This window comes from Peromyscus maniculatus, chromosome X (assembly GCF_049852395.1).
Source record: "Peromyscus maniculatus bairdii isolate BWxNUB_F1_BW_parent chromosome X, HU_Pman_BW_mat_3.1, whole genome shotgun sequence".
NCBI classification, from domain to species: domain Eukaryota; kingdom Metazoa; phylum Chordata; class Mammalia; order Rodentia; family Cricetidae; genus Peromyscus; species Peromyscus maniculatus.
The window spans coordinates 35841847-35863101 of record NC_134875.1 but is presented as its reverse complement, the minus strand read 5'-3'; the positions used below and the strand labels follow the sequence as shown (position 1 = coordinate 35863101).

General features: G+C 42.1%; 1 protein-coding gene across 1 annotated transcript; it reads left to right on the top strand.

Moving 5' to 3' along the window:
• Window positions 1-211: 211 nt before the first annotated feature.
• LOC102927635 (retinal homeobox protein Rx-B-like) lies at window positions 212-5189 on the top strand. The gene is made up of 3 exons (XM_006981576.4): window positions 212-1352; window positions 3875-3920; window positions 5001-5189. Exons 1-3 carry the CDS (start codon window positions 967-969, stop codon window positions 5187-5189), a joined length of 621 nt encoding a protein of 206 aa, XP_006981638.1. The 5' UTR covers window positions 212-966.
• Window positions 5190-21255: the final 16066 nt, after the last annotated feature.

The following is a 21255-nucleotide window of genomic DNA, read 5'->3' as shown; positions in this document are numbered from 1 at the left end:
GTGCAACTTGATATGCCATGTTTGGTTGATATACTTGGGAGGCCTACCCTCTTCTGGAAAGAAACAAAGGAGGAGGGGGCAGGGGAAGGCACGGGGTGGGGGGGAGGAGACTTGGAGGACAGGAGGCAGGGGAAACTGGTCTGGATGTATATGTATTTCTTTAGCCTCTGTGTAAAGTGTTCTAAGAGAGTTGTTCAAATGCTCTCTCAATTTGAAGTTTTAATATCCCCTGCAACATAAAGAGGGCAAGACCTCCATGATATGTCAGCATTTTTGTCTAAGATCATCCATAGGCAGCATATTACATGTAAATTCTGACAAATATTCTAATTTTAAAAATCTGGCAAATTTAGATTTTCAAACAGTGATCATGAGGGTTTGGTACTGGGTCTCACCAAGTAAAACGCTTTAATCTCTGCTCCTGTGTCTAGACGGACCAAGCCAACTCTGCATTCAGTGTCTGCAAAGAGATACAGAGAAGAGACCCTTAATTTGTAATACCATCTTAATTCCCAGCGGGAAAAACATTGGGCTGTGACATTGGAAGGTGGGGCCATGAGATGGCCCCCAAGTTAGACACAGTGTTCTTTTGAATTTTTGTTCCTACCCTATTCTCTGCCTCCAAATAGCCTTAAAACCCATTGTTAGTCCTTGCCAGGGGCCTCTCTGAGACCTAGGCAGATGCCTGAATCCAGGTCCAACTCGGGGCCTATTTCTTGAAGATATCATAAAGGTAGCATTTTACTTCAAGCAGCCCTTTTGCCACACCTCCTAATGGCTACTGTAGCCTCCCGTGGGGTGGACCCACCTCTTTACGCCCAAACATACCCCCCACTTCCGCACCCAAACTAGCCACACCCAGGAGCACGCATATGTGTACTGTGGAACATGCGCAGCCTGCTGTAACAATTTTCGCCCAGGAACTGGGAGGTACTCCACGGTGGCCTCTATCTGGAAGCTCTAGTAATGGAGAGCAAGTACTTCTACTTCGACCTCGACTATTATGGGGTAGGCTTCTATGAGGAAGAAATAAAGACCGAATCTCAGCAGAAGGCAACTTCAGCAGCATCCCGGAGATGCTTCCGAAGAGGTGGAGGAGTCTTGCATGAGCTGGGTGATAAAGACCACACGAACCCCAAATATGGCCACTACTATAACCGTGAAACGAACCAAATGCAAGGCAGCCTCAGTGAGCCCGGATGGAGAAGTATGGAGGGGCCTGGGAAAGCAACTGGAGGAGTTTCTCATCGCCCCACCAAGAAGCATACAAAGCACCACAAGTTCACCTACGGGCAAGTTTGTGAACTGGAAAGGGTTTTCCGAGAAACCCAGTATCCCGATGCACTCCGAAGGTATGTACATGCTTTTTAAAGAACCCACTCTGTTTCTCAGGACTTTGGGCCCTTTTACTCCCTAAGTTACATCCCGATTCCATTTTACTTTGCAACTTAAGACAGAGTATGAAGCCAGGAGTCGGTGGCGCACGCCTTTAATGCCAACACTAGGGAGGCAGAGCCAGGCGGATCTCTGTGAGTTCGAGGCCAGCCTGGTCTACAGAGTGAGATCCAGGACAGGCACCAAAACTACACAGAGAAACCCTGTCTCGAAAAAACAAACAAACAAAAACAAAAACTTTGCCCTCTGTTTATTATGAACTTGAAATCCTGTCTCATCCTCCTCAGTAGCTGAGATTAGTTTGCTACCTGAGTTGGGCTCCTTCCCCCTTGGCCCTGAAACCACAAAATCTTCAGCCGAATTTATGGTGGGGGTGAGGAAAATGGCCTCTGAGGATAAAGGTCAAACTTTTGGTGCCGGTTAAAGGTCAAACTTTCCGTGCACTTTTGAAAAAGAAACAAGCCTCCATAATGCTCGTGGTGGGTGTCTCTTTGATTTCACAGTTGTTGTTATTTCACAGTTGTTGTTTTTTTTCTGTTTTTTTTTTTCAAGACAGGGTTTCTCTGTGTAGCTTTGCGCCTTTCCTGGAGCTCTCTTTGTAGACCAGGCTGGCCTCAATCCGCCTGCCTCTGCCTCCCGAGTGCTGGGATTAAAGGCATGAGCCACCACCGCGCGGCCTCAGAGTTGTTTTTTAAAAGAAACATAAAAGTCCCTGTGAATACCAAGACTAAAGTGAAGAGTATGCAGTGTTTTCAAAACTCTTTTGTGAAAGCCTTTTCAGAGTGTGTTTATGATGCTAAAACAGAACCTTGTGCTTATGAAACCTTTGTCTCCACTCTTCCTCTAGACTAGTGCATTGTTTTCTTTTTTCATCCCGAGTCTGACTGCTTCAGCTCCCACACACAAAGGAAATCATGCAGAGCTTGCCCTTTTCACAGTACCCTGTTTGTCTCAGCATAAGGTTCTCAATGCTCATCAGTGTGCTCCTGCATGTGGCAGAATTTTTACGTTCTTGAAGCTGAATGTTGCAAAGATTAGCTTCTTTGCATATCTATTCTGTTTACTTTTCTCACCACCTGTGGAGGGATGTCTGGATGGGTTTAATCTGTGGCCCACATGAATTGTGCTTTGCTTCTGTGGACAAATACCTCTTTAACTACAAGTTTTAAGTCTTTTGTGGTATATACCAAGAAACTGAAATGCTGGGTTTATTAATTCTATGTTTACTGCTTTGAACAGTCAGTAACTCTGTTCCTTTGTGGAACAGATAATACCATCCACAGGAAATCCTAGTTTTGGGGAGGTGAGGACATGCCAGATCCCTAGGGATCACAGTGAATATGGGACCAGTGACAGATACTATATCAAAAAAATAAAGTGGAGCCAGGCGGTGGTGGCTCACACCTTTAATCTCAGCACTCAGGAGGCAGAGGCAGGCAGATCTCTGTGAGTTCGAAGCCAGCCTGGTCTCCAAAACTAGTTTCAGGACAGCCAAGACTACGTAGAAAAACCCTGTCTCATAAAAACAAAAATAAATAAATAAATAAATAAATAAAGTGGGTCATGGGGTAAGAGTGCTTAAAACACAAGCCTGAAGATGTTTGTTCTCACAACTCATTTAGAAAGCCACAAGTACTGATGGGCACAATGTGATGATCCAGAAAGACCTAGTAGGCAGCATAACCTCAGAACAACAAGAAAATCTCCCACTCAACGAGGTCAAAGAGAAGAGACTCCCAAATTTACACCCAACTCTACTCGACCTGCCCTTTGGAGCACTTGTATTTTCCATATGTCTTCCTTTGTGTGTGTGTGTGTGTGTGTGTGTGTGTGTGTGTGTGTGTGTGTATAATATTATGCAATACACACATACACACACACACACATATATATATATATATATATATATATATATATATATATATATATGTAATGACTGAAATAATTTTTAGAGCAAGATGACTGACCTGCAAGCATGTCTTCCTGGATTCAGACCCATACCCAATATCCACACAAAACATGAGAAGCTGCACAGAAAAAAAAATGAACACTGCTATAAACAAATACAAATCATATAGTCAATTATCAGTATATTTCTCAACTTCAGTTCCTTATTAGAATTTTACTTCCAAGAGTATGTGTGTGAGCATGGCACAACACCTGAACATGTGGATGTCAGCGGAACATCTGAGACAGTCTGTTCTCTCCTTCCATCCTGTGGGGCCCAGGGATTGAAATTGGGTCTTCAGGAATGTCATTGTGTCCCTTCGCCCACTGAGCAATCTCCCTGGCTGCACTAGGGAGTTCTTGAAACAACAGTTAGTGTTTTAACAAGATGAAGTCACTTCTAAAGGGTCCTATTTGGGAAAAATGATGGAATGAGTATTTGCTGGGGGGGGCGGGGATAGCAAGATACCACTGTGGAGAAATCATATAGGTGCACTTTCCTTACCCCACTTCTGTCCCTTTCTCTCCACAGAAAAGCACTAGCCGAGCTCATTAATGTGGAAGAATGCAAGGTGAAGGTCAGTAGAGACTCGGCGGGGCACTGCATCTCAGACCTGCTTCGAGACAGGCATGGCCTTGTCTTCCACACCCAGAGCTCCTGGGTCCTTTATTCCTGCTTTATTCGGGCAAACAAGAGTAGAGAGTGTTTGAAAAAGTAAACTCCAGATAGTGTTTCTTCGCCATTTCTGGAAGTAAAGGAATATGTTTTCCCAAAGGAGAGCAAAACAAAGAAACTGGGTCTCCCATTCTCTGTGTGAAAGGAATGTGCTTATGTGTGTCTAAATATAGCATATATACGTATAACTGATGTATGTATGTCATACACCTGCATATTCCTTAATTAATACTGAACTATGTGTGACAAAAAGATCTTCTGCACAGTATTTCTGTCTGGAGTCATGTTGGGACTCAGGATTGCCATGAGAAATGATTATGTGATGGCAAGAAGAAACATTAGCAGGCATTTCAATTGTTATTTAAATACATGCACATAGCTGAAAGAGTGAATGGGTAAACATGGAGCAGGGGATGGCTTGCATTTATACACAGTGAGGAAAAGTGTGGGAAAAGGGTGTGGGATAAGAGCTGAAAAGCCCTTGTGGCTGGCTTTTCTGATTTTCTTTTGTAACATTTAGTAAGATGGCCCGGACAAATGCAGCTCTGAATTTAATTTCCCCAGGTTGATATCTTGTGTCAACTCTGAACGATTGCCCCAACTCTTCTTTAATTGCAAAGAAGGCAAGGACTGACAGTTTTGAAAGTCTGTCTACAGAATAACCCTGATAGTTTACAGGAGTTGGCATACAGCTGCTTTTCCAAAGGCTTCTGCAGAAGAGTGAGTCTGGTGCTGTGTGTGCTAGGCCAATTTGTTTGCTGGTTTATAGTGGTGGTAGAATGGGAACCAGGATTTCCTGAGCTGTGAGCACATCTTCCACCCTGGGTAATACTTGCAGTCTTGAAAAGTTTGTGAGGAATGGTAAAGTCTATTCTTCTGAGAAGGGAAGAATGTCCATCCCATATAAAGTTGCATATGTTTTTCCACCATAATATTAATTACTCAGTATGATAAACCAGCCTCTATCTTCATCTGATTTCAGGCTTGGTTTAAAAATCAGAGGGCTAAATTCAGGAAAAGACAGAAAGAATTACTACTCAGCAGTGGCACATCTGATAACCTGACCAACTTTTCCCCCAAGATGGATGAAGATTCTGACAGCTCCTCTGATCCTGAGGAACCAAAAGGGTTCCTTTTGTGCCAGCAGCATCTTGGCCAATCCTGCTGGTGATGAAAACATTGTCTTGTCCCATACATTAGCAATAAAGACCAGATTTCTCAAAATATTGGTTGCATTTCTCATCTCCTTACCACAGAATGAGACAACACTTTCTTCAGCTTCCTGCTAAATGGAGGCCAGAAGAGAAGCCCAAAGCTTGGACAAGAAATGGCCTCTCTTCTACAGCAGAAAAGATAAGAGGATATGGTGGCCACACAGCCTTTATATGCAGAATGGGCTTCTATCTTCACTCTGCTGTAGCGTCCTAGGTGACTGTCACCATTCTACTTTGGGGATCAGTGACTTGACACTGGGAGCAATAGTCATGACAAGTTTTTAAGGCTAAAACTTTGCACACAAAACTCTACACAGAGTTAGCAGTGAGGAGCTGAAAGGGTATACTCAGAATATGGAGAGAATGGGAGAAGCCAGAAAGGGGCAGGGAAACCTGGTTACTAGTGCCCAGGAAAGAGAAGGATCCAGAGTAGAAGTGGGAGGTGGGCATCTGTTTTATTTCCTGTAGCTTGGCAACAACTACTTTTTCTACAATGGGAATCAGATTTCTTTTCTTTTCATTCTTTCTTTTTTCTTTTTCTTTCTTTTCTTTTCTTTTTTTTTTTTTTTTTTTAGGTATTTCGAGACATGGTTTCTCTGTATAGTTTTGGTGCCTGTCCTGGAACTCGCTCTGTATACCAGGCTGGCCTCAAACTCACAGAGATCCGCCTAGCTCTGCCTCCTAAGTGCTAGGATTAAAGGTGTGTGCCACCACCACCCGCCTTATAGGAATTAGATTTCTATTTATAATTTTTTTAAGTGAGCAATAATTTCATTTATTATAAAATTCATTCAAAACGTACATAAAATATGCAGGTGGTGTTACAGGGTTCAAGACCACCTGGGAAAGACCACCAGACAAAACTTTTTTCGATTTTAAAGATAAACCATTCACTTGTGGTGGATTCAGGAACTAGAAAATTCACATTCCTACATCCTATTCAAAATTTCCCTGAAATCCACAAAAACCCAAACAAATAACTAAGCCTTACCTTGCTTATGGCCTGGCCTCAGGCAAGGAAGGAAGCAAAGAGCAGCAGCAGCAACAACAACAAAACAACTTCGGGCTGGAGAGATGGCTTACAGGTTAAGAGCATTGGCTGTTCTTCCAGAGGACCCAGGTTCAATTCCCAGCACCCACATAGCAGCTTACAACTGTAACTCCAATTCCAGGGGAATCGGCACCCTCACACATACATGCAAGCAAAACACCAATGCACATAAAAAAATAAAAAGTAAATATAAAAAACAAACAAGTTTACTTTTAGAAACGTTGCAACAACAGCCACCTTCTGCCCTTCAGAGAGCTGCTGCAAAGGGGGAAGACAGGGGCTCGAGTGTCTAAAGACACAAACCACAGTTGTCTCAGCTCTGGGGATTTTTCTGCTATTATCATGTTTTTGATGTCGTTTTTGCTTTTTTTGTTTGTTTGTTTGTTTTCTGAGCAAACAGTGGTTAAGCAAGATTACATAAGCAGAATGGGTGTATGGTTAGTATTTTAGGATAACAGTTACACAGTAAGAGGAAGGGGAACAATTTTGGGAAATGAGCCAGATGGCTCTGGGATCAGTTTCCTCTTTAGATTGCTGTCAAGACTTTAACTGCTGACCAGGCTGACAGTAGGGTCATGGTCCAGATAGCCTGTAGTTAACAGTCCATAGGCTAAGAATAAGGTCATGCTTAATCCTACCTAGATTTTCTTTTTTTCCCCACACAGTAACTTAGTTCGAAACTCACTTTGAAATGGAGCTACTTTTTAACCATTACAATGGTAAATGTTGTACAAATTTCTAAAAGTTGCTCTGTGTTATTATTTTATTTTATAGAATTTTGTGCTTAGGATATTTACTGGTTTGTATTGAACAAATGGAAGGCTGTGTAGACAATGTTGAGAGTTTATTTAGAGTGGAGGACACAGCAAAGCCCTTTCTCCATGCCTTAGAAATTTCTAGGTATCCCTTCTTGCCTGCCTGCACAGACTCCATGTTGGACATTATTCCTGAATGAAATTGGAGCCTGCCAAGCTTTCATGGTCTTTAATTCTGGGAACTTCAAGAGAGCTTGCAGAGCTTGCTGGCTGCTCTAGAAGGAATTAGGGCTCCCTGGAACAGGATTTGAGTAGTGCTGAGCCTTGTGAAAGATTGCTAAGAACTGTTCCATGCTATTTGAAATGTCAGCTGTGTGCTGAACTATCTTTCAATTCTTAACTCTGCAGAGTCCTGTGATGATTTGTGTAAATGATCCAAAGTGTCAAGAGCTGCCTTCATCAAGGATCTCTAGGCCAGAAACAGATGATGCCAGGAGAAGACAAAAGAAAGTCAAAAATGTGCACATCTGGGTTAGCTGTGAAATTGTTATCAAAGCTGTGAGATTTTTCCCCTCTAACACCAGGGCTCCAGTTGTGTGTCCTCCAGACACAGCACAGGTTCGAGAAACTCTAGTCCATTAGGGCTCCTGCTACCCTCAGAGTGAAGGTAAAGCTAATACAACAGGCAGGCTATTATCAGGGAAGTCCCTTGGGCCATCATTAAAGGGGTTCCATGCTGGAGAATGTCAGCCTTAAGGCTTCCAGACATAAAGACTTGGTCTTGACACACTTATTGTCAATCACAGAAAGCATTAGAATGGTAGGTGCAGGGATGGTCCTCTAGGACCATCATGAAAATGTCCTGGCTCCTATGCGGTACATGCATGAACATTACTCTCTTCCAGTTTTCTTTTGTTGTGGCTTTCTGTTGCTAAGCCATGCCTGAACTGAACGAGTGGAAAGGAACTGGTTTAACCTATGAGCTAGTTAATGTGATTATGGAAAAAAAAACAAGCAATTCAGGTGCCTCTGAGACTAGAATTTGTAGAGTGGGTGTAGATGATGCTTTCTCATTGCTCAGGTATAGATGTTTTTCTATGGTGTGGGTTACATCCAGAAAGCCACGGGCAACTAGAACATTTAGAATGTGACACCACACACCTTATCCATTTCATCCATAGTGAGCACCAGCTGTGTGTCATGGCAGACAATCAGCTGAGTCCATTTTCTCTTCTCCAAATTTAGTGTCTTTGTTGGCTTCTTCCAGAATTAGATGAGCAGTTCTAAATCCTTAATTCCATCTCAGAGTCTTATCAGAGGATGAAATAAAGTCTGCATTCTGACATCTGACAATGAACTGTGCATCTGCCCCTTGCAGTTCCTCTCTATGCAACTCCTCTCTAATCCCTTATTCTTGTGCAGGAGACTGCAAAGGTCTCAAATGTGGTCCTAATATGCTGTTATATGCATGGGGAAATGCTGTCTTGCAAAGCCCACCTTCAGGATAAAGTCAATAATGAATAAGAAGGCACCCATGAGCTGTTTAGACAGCAGGGAAACTTCAAGCCTACAAGGTTGTCTAAGGATACCTTAACCAGACACGGATAGCATACCAGACTCCCACCCGCTGCCTCCACTCTAGGCCATTTAACTTCTCGGGGTCAGTAGTAATGACCAGCTAGCCCTCTCCATTCCCAAGTTTCCAGTTCCTTGTTTTGCTCTGGACAGATCTGTTGTTTTGGCTGAATGGTTGCTTTTTAGGTACACACAACAACTGCTGCTGCCAGTGCATGATGCTCATGTTTATGGCCTCCTGATTCTGCTCACATCCCTTTCTCCCAAGAGCTTCTTCGTAACAACCAATGACCGATCTGCCTGAATTCCTCAATAGCTGAGATGACTTTTGTACACCATCAGGCTTATTTTCTTTCTTCTATTGACACTCAACTTGAGTGTCTTCACCATGCCAGGGACAATGACGATGTCTTGTGGGGATCAAGATGAAATATTTTATGCAGTTTTTCATGGTCAGAGCAGGCATAGTTGGATCAGCAGTCATAGGGACATTAGCTTTTATCATGGGAGATAAATGTAAAAAACTAAGCATACAGGTTGGTTATGACCTAGAAGTATTAAATTTTTCCATTTCTGAATTAAAACAACAGTTAGATTCCCTTAGAAAAATGGCCTTACAAACTCAGAGAGGCTTAGACTTCTCATAAGACAAGGGAGGCTATGTATGGCTTTGGGAAAAATCTGTTGTTTCTGTGCTAAGAAATCAGGAGTAATTAAAAAAATCTTGCCATGGTTGGAAAAAACCTCAGACAGAGAGAGAGAGAGAGAGAGAGAGAGAGAGAGAGAGAGAGAGAGAGAGAGAGAGATCAGATAAATAGTACCAGTCTCTGTTCTCTTGGTCTCCCTGGCTAACTACTCTGCTATTAGCACTTGCTGGGCCTTTAATTCTCATTCTAATTGGATTAACAGTGGGGCCATGCATCTTAAACTATATGGCCAATTATATATCAATTCAATAAAATTAATGGTCCATAGGACCAACTATACTTCTTTAGAGCAGAATAAGTCCATAATATGACTCATTTACTAAGACCAGTGTGGAAAGTAACAGGCCCTTTGACCATAATAGTCCCCAGACCTTAGCACAACTGACTCCATTCAGGCTATAAGACTCTGCATGTAGATAGCACCACCTGCCAAAAGAAAAACAAAGACCTAATCCATCAAAGTCCATAATAGTTCTGGAAAAGTCTCTAAATGTACTAACCTTGCTGTTTAGCTTCTGTAGTCCTGCTTCTGGCCAACTGTTCCTGTGGACTGAAGTATGTCCACTCCTTGGGGGAAGGAGATGTGTGTGGAATCAGGTGGCCATGAACAAGAGCATCAGGCACTGGGATGAGGACAAGAATAGCTCTATCTCACTTTTCTTTTGTAGTCTAGAGTCTATATTATATAAAGCATCAGACAAAGTACATTTAGTTAAACCATTAATACATAACCACCCTCAGCTTCCTGGATTTCAGGAGGTGGGATTCTGGCCCCAGATGTATTAAGTATTTTGGTGGGGAGAGTTGGTCAGGCTTTGGCAGGGCTAGGATATCTTTTATGACCCAAAAGTCCTGGGTGGGTAGTTTAAATCTATCCCTAGGGTCCTTTCCTGTTGTATTATGGTGGTTTGAATAGGTATGGCTCCCACAGGCTTGTGTGTTTGAATGCTTGGTGCATAGGGAATGGCATTATTAGGAGATGTTGCTTTTTTGGAGTAGGTGTGGCATTGTTGGAGAAAGTATGTCACTGTGGAGGTGGGCTTTGAGGTCTTATATGCTTAAGCTATGCCTGGTGTGGGATATAGTCTCTCCTGCTGCCTGCAGATCTGGATGTAGAACTCTCAGCTCCTTCTCCAGCACCATGTCTGCCTGCATGCTGCCATGTCCTGCCATGATGATAATGGACTAAACTTCTGAAACTGGAAACAAGCCCCAATTAAATGTTTTCTTTTATAAGAGTTTCCATGGTCACAGTGTATCTTCACAGCAGTAAAAACCCCAACTAAGACAGGTGTAAAGTCTGGTTCCCCAGGTTTTCCCTATTTCCCAAAGGCCAGAATTGTTTTTAAAGAATTTTTTAAGGAAGCCTCCATTTTATAATTCCAGTTTTTGCAATGGAAACTTCCTTATTCCTAGCAACTAGGGGTTTGGCTTCAGGGCATGCATAGAATTATAAATTCTGTATTCCTATCCCAAAACATAAACTCCCACATCTTTTCTTTTCTCACTGCAACCAGGCATTTAAAGTGGGCATCAGTGAGCAACAGTCAAAATTAATATGGGTTCTGGTCTGTAGACATATTAGCTAATACCTTCCCTGGATCTGTCTTCCTCAGTTCCCAGATTCAGGCCTAAGGGTGCTAGGGTTTGGACCATGACCCTGTATTCATACCAAGCATAAGACTCAAGAAGAGGTAGATGAAAGGCAAGTGGAAAGTGGAAGGGCCTGGGACCCAATGAAACCTTGATTTTAAGGTGTCCATAGTCTGGAGACAGTCCGTTTGTTATCATCCATGGCTTATAATCTCTTGACCTGGGTGCAGTAGATCCATGATATAAGGCCAGCTATCTCCAGGATCATGGGAGTGGAGAGAATTACTATGTAGGGTCCTTTTAAAATTTCAGCACCCAATTGGTTATCCATTGGTTACCAAACAGTACCACTATGCTTGAATAATGGAAAACTGGTGGTGGATTCTGAGGTCAGCTGGATCTCTCAAAAAGTCTGATGAATGGAGGAATGAAGGACTTGTAGTGACTTGAGAAAGGAATGATTAGGGAGTTCTACCAACTTCTGGTCTCTGAGCCAGGGAAGCAATGGGGAGGTCTTCCAAACAGAGTCTCATAGGTGATAAATCTCTCCTTATGTGGGGTGCAGCAGGCCCAAAGCAAAGCAAAAGAAGGTCTTTTCACCCTTCGATGAACTCTAATGTGAGTTTTGTTAGTTTTTTTAAAATGTTTTATTTTTTTAACCTGCCCAGAATTCTGAGGTCTATATGCACAATGAAATTTTCAATCTATTTCTAAAGCTGTTACTATTAAGTATATTACCATTACTTTTAATAGTAAAAGCTTTAGGGATTTTATAGAGGTTTTAGCTATGAAAGCCAGGCCATTGTTGGACACCATTGCTAAAGGGAGGCCAAATCAGGGGACCAGTTCCTGAAGAAGCTTTTTAGCTATTATTTGAGCAGTTTCAGCCCATATGAGGAACACTGATACCCACCCAGAAAGTGTATCTATAAAACTAGTAAGTACTTTTATCCTCCCCGGCAGGATGGATCTCAGTGAAGTCAGTTCTCAGGATGTTGGCCTCTCATTTGGACCCTTCCTGGGTAAGGGCTCTCTGTTTGGATTTACTTGAGCACAAACCTGGCATCTGGCTGAGAAAGCTTGAGCCAGGCTGTCCAGTCTAGGTATAACATACCCTGGTCTGACCACCTCAGAAAGTTCTGTGGACCCTAGATGAGTAGCCTTGTGAAGGTCAATTACCAGAGTCCAGCTAGTTGTTTGTGGTAGAATGATCTTCCCCTCTGGTGTTCTCTATTGACCTGTGGGTTTTAGTTGGCCATTTTTTTTCATCCTCTATTTCTTTTGGTTGTACCAAGGAGTCTCAGGCATCACTGGGTTGGGGTATGTCACCAGAATATCAGTAGGCCCCACTGGTCTTAAGGCTATTTGCCAGGCGGCCAGGTCAGAGGCCTGGTTACCTCTTGCCTCAGAGAAATTATCTTTCTTATGTCCTTAGCAGTGGAGGATAGCGGTTTGTAGGGAAAGCCAAATAGCCTCTAGAAGGACCAAGATTTTCTCTATTTTTTTTGTAATGTCCATTTTCCCAATGGTGAGAAGCCCTCTTTTTCTACAGACAATTCCATGGATGTGCACAGAGGCAAAAGCATAGCTACTGTCTGTGTATATGGTAGTGAAGTTTCCTTTTTGTTGTCTGAAAGGCTGGGTCATATTGCCCAGTTTTGCTTTCTGGACTGAGGTACCTGGCTTGGGCACAAATCCTTTCAGATAAAGTAATTACTGCAGCCCCCGCATACTTGGTTTCCTTGTTTGTAGATGAATTTCTAAACAGTCCGTGTGCATTCTGCTTAGAGACAGGGAGCCCTGGATGAGAGATTTGGCCCCTCCCAGCTTCAGTGTGGGGACCAACTGAGACCAGACCGTGAGAACGAGTCATATGATGAAACAAGTGAGCACTCTGTGAATGGGACAGGCAGGATTTTGGGGGTTTCTCTGGGCAACCTGGCAGAGCCAAAAGGATTTGGGTCCCCAACAAGAGGCATGGTTATTAATCAGGGGGTTGGGAATTTCACAGCAGAGAAAGCCATTGGGCAATACAGGGAAACAGAACTGACAGAAACAAATGGAAAGACACACGGAGACACACACAGTAAAGACAACCAGGGATGGCTACCACACATTCATATACCTGAACAGAGAGTGGGACTCTGGTGACATCTCACATGGATCCAGGACACTGGATCAGAGGTTACCCCCAACCTCTCCTATGTGTCTAAACATAAGGTGCCTTAACCAAGCTTAACTCTGGAGGTGGCAGACTAGGCAACTTTCTAACTTGTTTCCTTTTGGGGTGGTGGTATCAGACTCCTCCAAAATGTTAAGCAGCAATTGATCAAAGTGAATCCCGGAGCCCTGGAACACATCAGGTTGCATACTCCCTAGGAGTCTCCTGAGCACCACCCTCTTCCTGGCTCTGAGATCCCAGTGTCTGAAGTTCTAGTCTTCAGGATCTCAATGTGACCTCCAGAAATGGGATGACATATTTCAGTTAACAAGAACAGTTAGCCAGAAGCAGAACTACAGAAACCAATAAGCAAGATCATTACATTTAGAGACTTTCCTAGAACTATGGACTTTGATGGATTAGGCCTTTGTTTTCACTTTGGTATGTGGTATTGTCTATTTGCTGAGTTTTATGGCCTGAAATGTGCTTCCATCATGGAGTCAGTTGTGCTAAGTTCTGGGGGCCTGTTACAGTTTCCAGAAATCTCTTTATGTTGCCAAACAGAAGTTCATACCCATTAAATACATGCTATTTCTCCTTGATGGAGACCATGGCTACAACTATGCGTTTTCATCTCCTGAATCTGAGTCCTTTAGCTACATCACATAAGATGAAGTCATGCAGAACCTGCGCTTTTCAGACTACCATGTTTCACTTAGTACAGTGTCCTCCGGGCTCATTATTGTGCTCACACACATTTGGAATTCTCCTTTCACAAGGCTGGACAATAACCCAAAGAGATCTTTGCAAAGATGTCGTGTGTTTTCTTTTATCAACGTCTATGGAAGGGTATCTGGGTGTACTTTGTCTAGAAGCCCATATGAATTGTGTTTTGTTGCTGTGAATCAGGGTGGTCAAATCCCACTCCAACTCTAGGTTTTAGGTGTTTGAAGGGTATAACCCAAAAACTGAACTGCTGGGCAGGACATTAAATCTGTCTCAACTGCTTTGGGTGCTTACTGAATATCTTCCCTCCTGGTGGAACAAATTCACATTATTATTCATAGGCAGGGACTGGCTAGATTCCTGGGGGTCGCTGGTAAGCCAGCCTAGTTAACTTGATCATCTCTAGGCCAGTGAGAGAGAGGTCTTGTATCAAAAAACAAGGAATGTTTTCTGTAGAGCTGGTTCAACAGATAAAAGCATTTAGCAAGAAAGCCTAAGTATTTGAATGTGTTCTCAGATCCGCTTAAGGCCAGATACAGTGGTGAGCGTCTGGAATCCCAGCACACATACAGGGGTATAACCTGCAACAACCAGAGAAAAGTGACTGCAAGCTGTTAGTCTAAGTCCCAAAAAGAAGGAGACAGCAGGAACACTGGCCGAGCACCACAGAAGGCAAAATGAGACTCCTAAAAGGTGTTGCCTAGCATCTGCCATTCACACATGTGCCTGTGCCCTGTGTCCCCTCTCTCTTTTATACCCCCTCCATCTTCCTCCCCCTTACTCTCTTGCACTTTCTCCCTCTCCCTCCCCCCAATTCTCTGCCACATACACAACACACAAACACACACACACACAAATGAATAAATGAATTAAAGTATGAAAAATAAGGTGGGGAGGGTCTCCTGAGTGTGTCCTCCTAAATTTTTACCCACAATCAGAAACATGCATACATACACCACAAAAAACATTCATAGCTAAAAGTGAATATACCTGTAAATGAACACATATGATGTAGTCAATTATCAGTATATTTCTCAACTTCAGTTCCTTATTAGAATTTTACTTCCAAGAGTATGTGTGTGAGCATGGCACAGCACCTGAACATGTGGATGTCAGAGGAACATCTGAGACAGTCTGTTCTCTCCTTCCATCCTGTGGGGCCCAGGGATTGAAATTGGGTCTTCAGGAATGTCATTGTGTCCCTTTGCCCACTGAGCAATCTCCCTGGCTGTGCTAGGGAGTTTTTCTTTTTTAAAATTAATTTTTCCCAGCCTGATCACATTTTCTCCTCCTTCCCTCCTCTCCTCCCAGTCCCTCCCCTCAACCTCCCCTCTCCTTTCTCTTCAGAAAAGGGCAGGCCTCCCATGTATATCAGCCAGCCATGGCATATCAACACTAGGGAGTTCTTAAAACAACCTTAAATGTTTTTGACACGATGAAGTCACTTCTAAACAGTTCTCTCTGTGAAAAATGATGAAATGAGAATTTGCTGAAGTGGGAGCAAGGATAGCAAAATAGAAATGTGGAGCCTGCCCTGATGGGGGTGAACAAAGGTAGTAACCATCAGCTAGCCCTCTCCATTCCCGAGTTTCCGGTTCCTTGTTTTGCTCTGGACAGATCTGTTGTTTTTAAATGAATGGTTGCTTCTTAGGTACACACATCAACTGCTTCTGCCAGTGCCCGATGCTCATGTTCATGGCCTCCTGATTCCACTCACATCCCCCTGCCCCAAGGGCCTCTTCACAGACAGCATGTGGGGAATCAGTAGCTAAGACACTGATCACACAAGTCCCAGGAGAGTTCCTGACAGGCCCCTGGGAGGCTGCAGCAGACTGTGAAGCCAGGACAGTACTGCCCATGAAAGCTGCTCAGGCAGAGCCTTCCCTCCCTGCCAGGAAGGGTGTGACCACTATGTGCTCCAGCCCCTCACCTGCTCTGTGCTGCCTTCTGTAGAAATTGTAATAAAGCAGCCTTTTCTGTGGAGGGCACACACAAGGAGTAAATGGATAATTCTTTACTTTATTGCTAATGTAAAGGGGGGAAGATAGGGATGTTCAGGCCGGCATGGATGTCAGAGTCCTGGTGAGACCAGATGAGCCCATCCCCAACTTGTTCCTGGAGAATGATGATATTCTTGGACTCCACCAAAGTCTTCATGGCGAGTTCTTCCTTGGTAGGAGGGGGACGTGTGTTTGTCATTGTCCTCTGATTCTTCCTAAGTTTTGCTCTCTTGTTGTTAAACCAATCCTGAAATCAGAGGGAGAGCACTGCTAGACCACTTTTAATAGTTTCTAAAATATTAAACAGTTTCCTAATTTAGTTCAAATTGTTTTCTCTGGTAAGGGCTTCCTTTATCCTGGAGACACATATTCTGAGCATATATTTCAGTGTTTCAGAATGTCAGGCGAATCAGGATTATGTCTAAGAATATTTACCTACAATTTTCTGTCCTTAGAGGTATGAACACCAATATTCAGAGAAAAAAAGGATTTGTCTCCTATCCCACTGCTGGCTATCTCAGAATCTTTAATATACAAAATCCCCACTGTGAGTTAGTGTGATGAAAAAGAACTCCAAAATTTAAGGATGAAAATTAGCCAATGGAATCTCCCAGAATTTAAAAGCTTCTGTATAGCAAGGGGAGCGATCAACTGAGTGAAGAAGAAGTCCACAAAGTTGGAAAAGATCTTTCCCAGTTACATATCTCATAGAAGATTAATATCCCGAATATACAATAAACTTGAAAAATAAAGAATCAAGAAAATAAACCCAATTAAAATGGGCTATGCAGATGGGGAGAACTTACCCTCTCTGAGGAGTGGTTTGGGGGGTGCAGGAAGATGGGTAAACGGGAGGAGGGGAGGGAGGGGAAACTGTGGTTGGTATGTAAAATGGAAAAAACACTTTTAAATTAAAAAAAATAAAATGGGCTATGGATATAAAAGGGGAGTTATATAAGGAAGAAATAAAAATTGCAAAGAAATATTCCAAATGTATTCAACATCCTTGGGAATTAGGAAATTTAAAATTAATATTATTTTCATATTTCCTTAGTATCTTTTAAAAAGTTGTGTAAGCACAATGACCACCATGGCTAGATATAAGAGTGGCTCTTCTATCTTGGTGGTAACCAAAAGTTGTCTCATTAGACTTATGATCTGCTAACAGGAGGGAACTCATGCTTGATACTATAGATCCAGTCAACTATGTATGGCTAGTGAGGTCACATCTCTTAGAGGAGAACGTACTATTGTCACTTTCCTAACTAGTATAATTTCTAACTTCACTCTAAATACTTACTTTTATACCCACAGATAAGGGTAGATCTCACCCATCAACAAAGAAGCATCTTTTTGCATCAGGAGATCATGACATAAAGCCACAACTGACCAAATTGCAGAGACTACCTTACCATGTGGTGCCAGCCCCAACTTGTACATTTACCACACACTTTTTACTCCTAAGGCTCCAGATACATGAATGAATAGGGAGCATAAAGACTGTAAGATATGGAAGACCTGGAAATCTGTTGTGAGATTGTGTCCTCTAACTATGAAAGGGAAGCTATACCCATGAAATCTCAACAACATTGCTCTCTAAACAAAATTTTAACAACTCCAATAGCAAGTGACATCCCAACAAAATTGGTGAAATCTTACTAGACTCCACTCCTAGATGAAGAGCTATAAGCAATTATCAATTTCTGATAAAGGGAGAACTAGTCTTCCACAGAATTGATGCCTTTAATTCATTATTCAATACCAAATGATCATCCCTAAATATATACACATACAAGCAACACTAAAGAGACTCAGCAGGTTGTATTTGTATATTTATTCACACATATGTAGTGATAAAAATTTTTAAATGAGGTCATGAATTTGAGAGAGAGTGGAGGCTTGGGATGGGTGAGAGGAATAAGATGGGTAGAAACTATGTAATTATATTTTAATTCAATTTCATTTAAAAACTGTGTAAACTGCCGAGCGGTGGTGGCACGCACCTTTAATCCCAGCACTCGGGAGGCAGAGCCAGGTGGATCTCTGTGAGTTCGAGGCCAGCCTGGACTACCAAGTGAGTTCCAGGAAAGGCGCAAAGCTACACAGAGAAACCCTGTCTCAAAAAACAAACAAAAACAAAAAAACTGTGTAAACTACAACATGAAGCTCAGAATCTCTGCCCAAAGGACCACATTCATGCATATATCTTGATGTGGTTTTGTGTCTCCCAAATTATCCCACCATCAAAAGTCCTATTACATATTCCCCAAACCTCCACTCATATGACTAAAGAAATCCAAGAATTTCTTTAAGGCTGTATCTCACCTGTATAGGTCTCCTACGATATCAATATAGTTATATCTGAAGGCCTTGTATTGTTGAATAGCTCCTTCAGGGATTGTCAGTGCCCTTGGTGTTGACTATGCAAGATTACTTCCCCACCACCAACAGTGGGAAGAATTGAACTGTAGGAGTACAGGTAAGGATGCAGACTCCAGAAAAGGTAGGGAAACTCTTTCCACACATGAAATAAACCCTTCAGGACCAAAGAGTTCAGTGTTCTAAGTTTCATCAGTGTCTTGGGTCTCATCAGGATCCTCCCTTATATCTCCACACCACCTTACAGAATCCCATCCTTTTACAATGAGAGTCGTAACTCTAACTCCCTGTCCCCTTCCAGTCTGAGACTTATTAATATAATATTGTAAGTCAGCCAGTCTCGCAATAAAGGCTTTCTTTTTTTATTTTCTTTGCTTTTTTTTTTTGACAGTTTTAGGCCTGGTTTCTGAATGGAAGATGTTATAAAATTAGATTGTTTATGAAAATTTAGACCTAGGAAAATGTATCTCTCTACATTAATTTTCTTTCCTTTGTTACTTTATCCAGACGTGCCAGAAGCAACTACACAACATCTTTATATACCTTAGGAACAATTTTTCAGAAATGTTCAAAAGTGTTGTATATACAATCCTTAAATTCTTTGTCTCTCACAGAGGTGAATCGATAGTATGTAATGTTTTGTTTTGTGTATTTCATTAAACAGTTTGTCCAATGAGAAATCAGTCATCTCCATACCATCTGGAGAGAAATTTTGCTAATTTAAGTACAGCCAAATTAGATAGCCAGCTCCAGACACCATCAAGCCTGTATGAGAAATTCATCATTAGCAATTATTTCTCTAGTACCATAGCAGATCTAAAGAAAATTTCCTAAATTGACTCATGGAGCAGAAGCTGAGTAATCTAACCAAGGCTATCTGTACAATGGAGATGCAGAGAACTCAGTAGCTGCTCAGACCAAGAAGCTGGACCCCTCAGCAATTCTAATCTGAAAATCTGGAAGATCCCTGAAAAGTCTTGTTTTGAGTCTGTCAGACAAGGGAACAACAAAGATGATAGATTTATCCAGTAAAAAAGGAAGTGAATGTTTTTCCCTTGACCTCATTATATCTGGACTTCCAGGTGGAATATGTTACCCATATTGAGGGGTAATTCTCTCTAGAAATACCCTCAGAGTCTCCTAGGGGATGTTTCCTAGGTAATTCTAAATTCAGTCAAATTAACAACCAAGAGCATCCATCACAGAGGTCACAGAGAAGAGAAATACCTCTGAAGACTTCAGAAAACCTATCTAAACTGGGGTCAACCTTGTGATTTTTAGACCGACAGCTGTGGAGCCTGCATGGGACCGGACTAGGCCTTCTGCATATGGGAGATAGTTGTGTAGCTTGGTCTGTTTGAAGGGCCCCTGGCAGTGGTTTTACAAAGCTCCAAGGTCAGCAGATCTGCAGGGACTATGAAGGGTCATCACTCTGCCTACCACTCCTATTCCTGGCTACTGGGTGGTTTCAGTCAAATCTTGCTGTTACTGCCTTTCTATCTATGATCTGGACAGTGTCCTTTGGTCACTCTTCACTAGCATTCTTCCTATTGTCCTTATCTGAAAGAAGTGCCTAATCTAACTTCGCCTACAATGACAAGACAGTCTGTAGCAAATCTTGGCTCTAACATCATGAAGCTTACTCTTACCATTTTCGTATCTTTGTGCCTTGTGCCCTTTTCTGTGCTTTTCTTCAGTCCACCCACAGTGCCAGGTAATAGCCATAGGCTTCCTTTGAAATGTAATTTGAGGGAAGGAGGACTTACTTCTGACTCCTTGGCTAGATATTTTTTTTAATTTAAGATTTTTTTATTCTTTTTACATACCAACTGTAGATCCCCCTCTCATCCCTCCTCTTGCTCCCCCTCCAACCTTCCCCCCCCCCCGGGACCCAAGTCCCATCCCTTCCTCCAAAAGGATAATGCTTCTCATGGGGAGTAAAGCCTGGTACATTCAGTTGAGTCAGGACCAAGCTCCTCCCCACTGCATCAAGGATGAGCAAAATTTGACTGAAGCCACCCAGCAGCCAGGAATAGGAGTGGTAGGCAGAGTGATGACCCTTCATAGTCCCTGCAGATCTGCTGACCTTGGAGCTTTGTACACAGATCCAGAAAACTCTGGATACCCAGTCACTGCTGAATGCGATGTCTGGTCCATAAAAGAGTCCTTGAACCTTCACAAGACCTCCCTAAATATTTTAAACTGTGACCTTCTTGGACCTAAAATTTTATGGAATCAAAGGTAGACAGGCATGAAACACTTGTATACAAGTCAAATACTTAATAATAAATCATTAAGAATTGCACCTTAAAATGATTGTGTACATAACTGTATCAGGGCCCAGACCTTAGTAGGCTCCTAGACCTTAGCACAACTGACTCCATGATGGAAGTACCATTCATGTTGTAAAACTCATCACATAGACAGTACTACCTGCCAAAATGAAAACAAAGACCCAATCCACCAAAGTCCATAGTTCTAGAAAAGTCTCTAAATGTACTAATCTTGCTTTTTTGCTTCTATACTTTGGCTTCTGGTCAACTGTTCTCATTAACTGTAGTCTGTCAACCAAGAACATGGTTTTTGTGCTTAAAAGATCACCCTGAGAAAGGTTTAGGGTTTGGGGTCCCAAACTCTTAAACTCCTGTCCAAGCAGTTTTTTCTGGTGGATATTCCACAGCATATATAAATATATAAATATATATATATATATATGATTGTACTATTTGTTAAAATTAAAAACAAATCTTTATAGTCACACACATGTGCTTCCTTTTCTTTTTACACGGAATTAAATCATGGCCTAATTTGATTTTCCAGGATGTAATGAATCAGCCAATATTTTTCAGAGTTGATCATTATTTTGATTTCATAATTTCCAACAATGAGATTGATGCTTCAAATAGTAGATAGTACAAAAATATGAAGGTTTAGGACCATATCAGAAAAATCAGAAATTATATAATAATATGATAGTTTAATTATCTTATTTTTATTGATGTTCTGTCTCCATCTTTCGATCACCTTAAAATGCATTCTCAGCCATCGTCAAGATCCTCTCTTAGGCCCAAGGAAA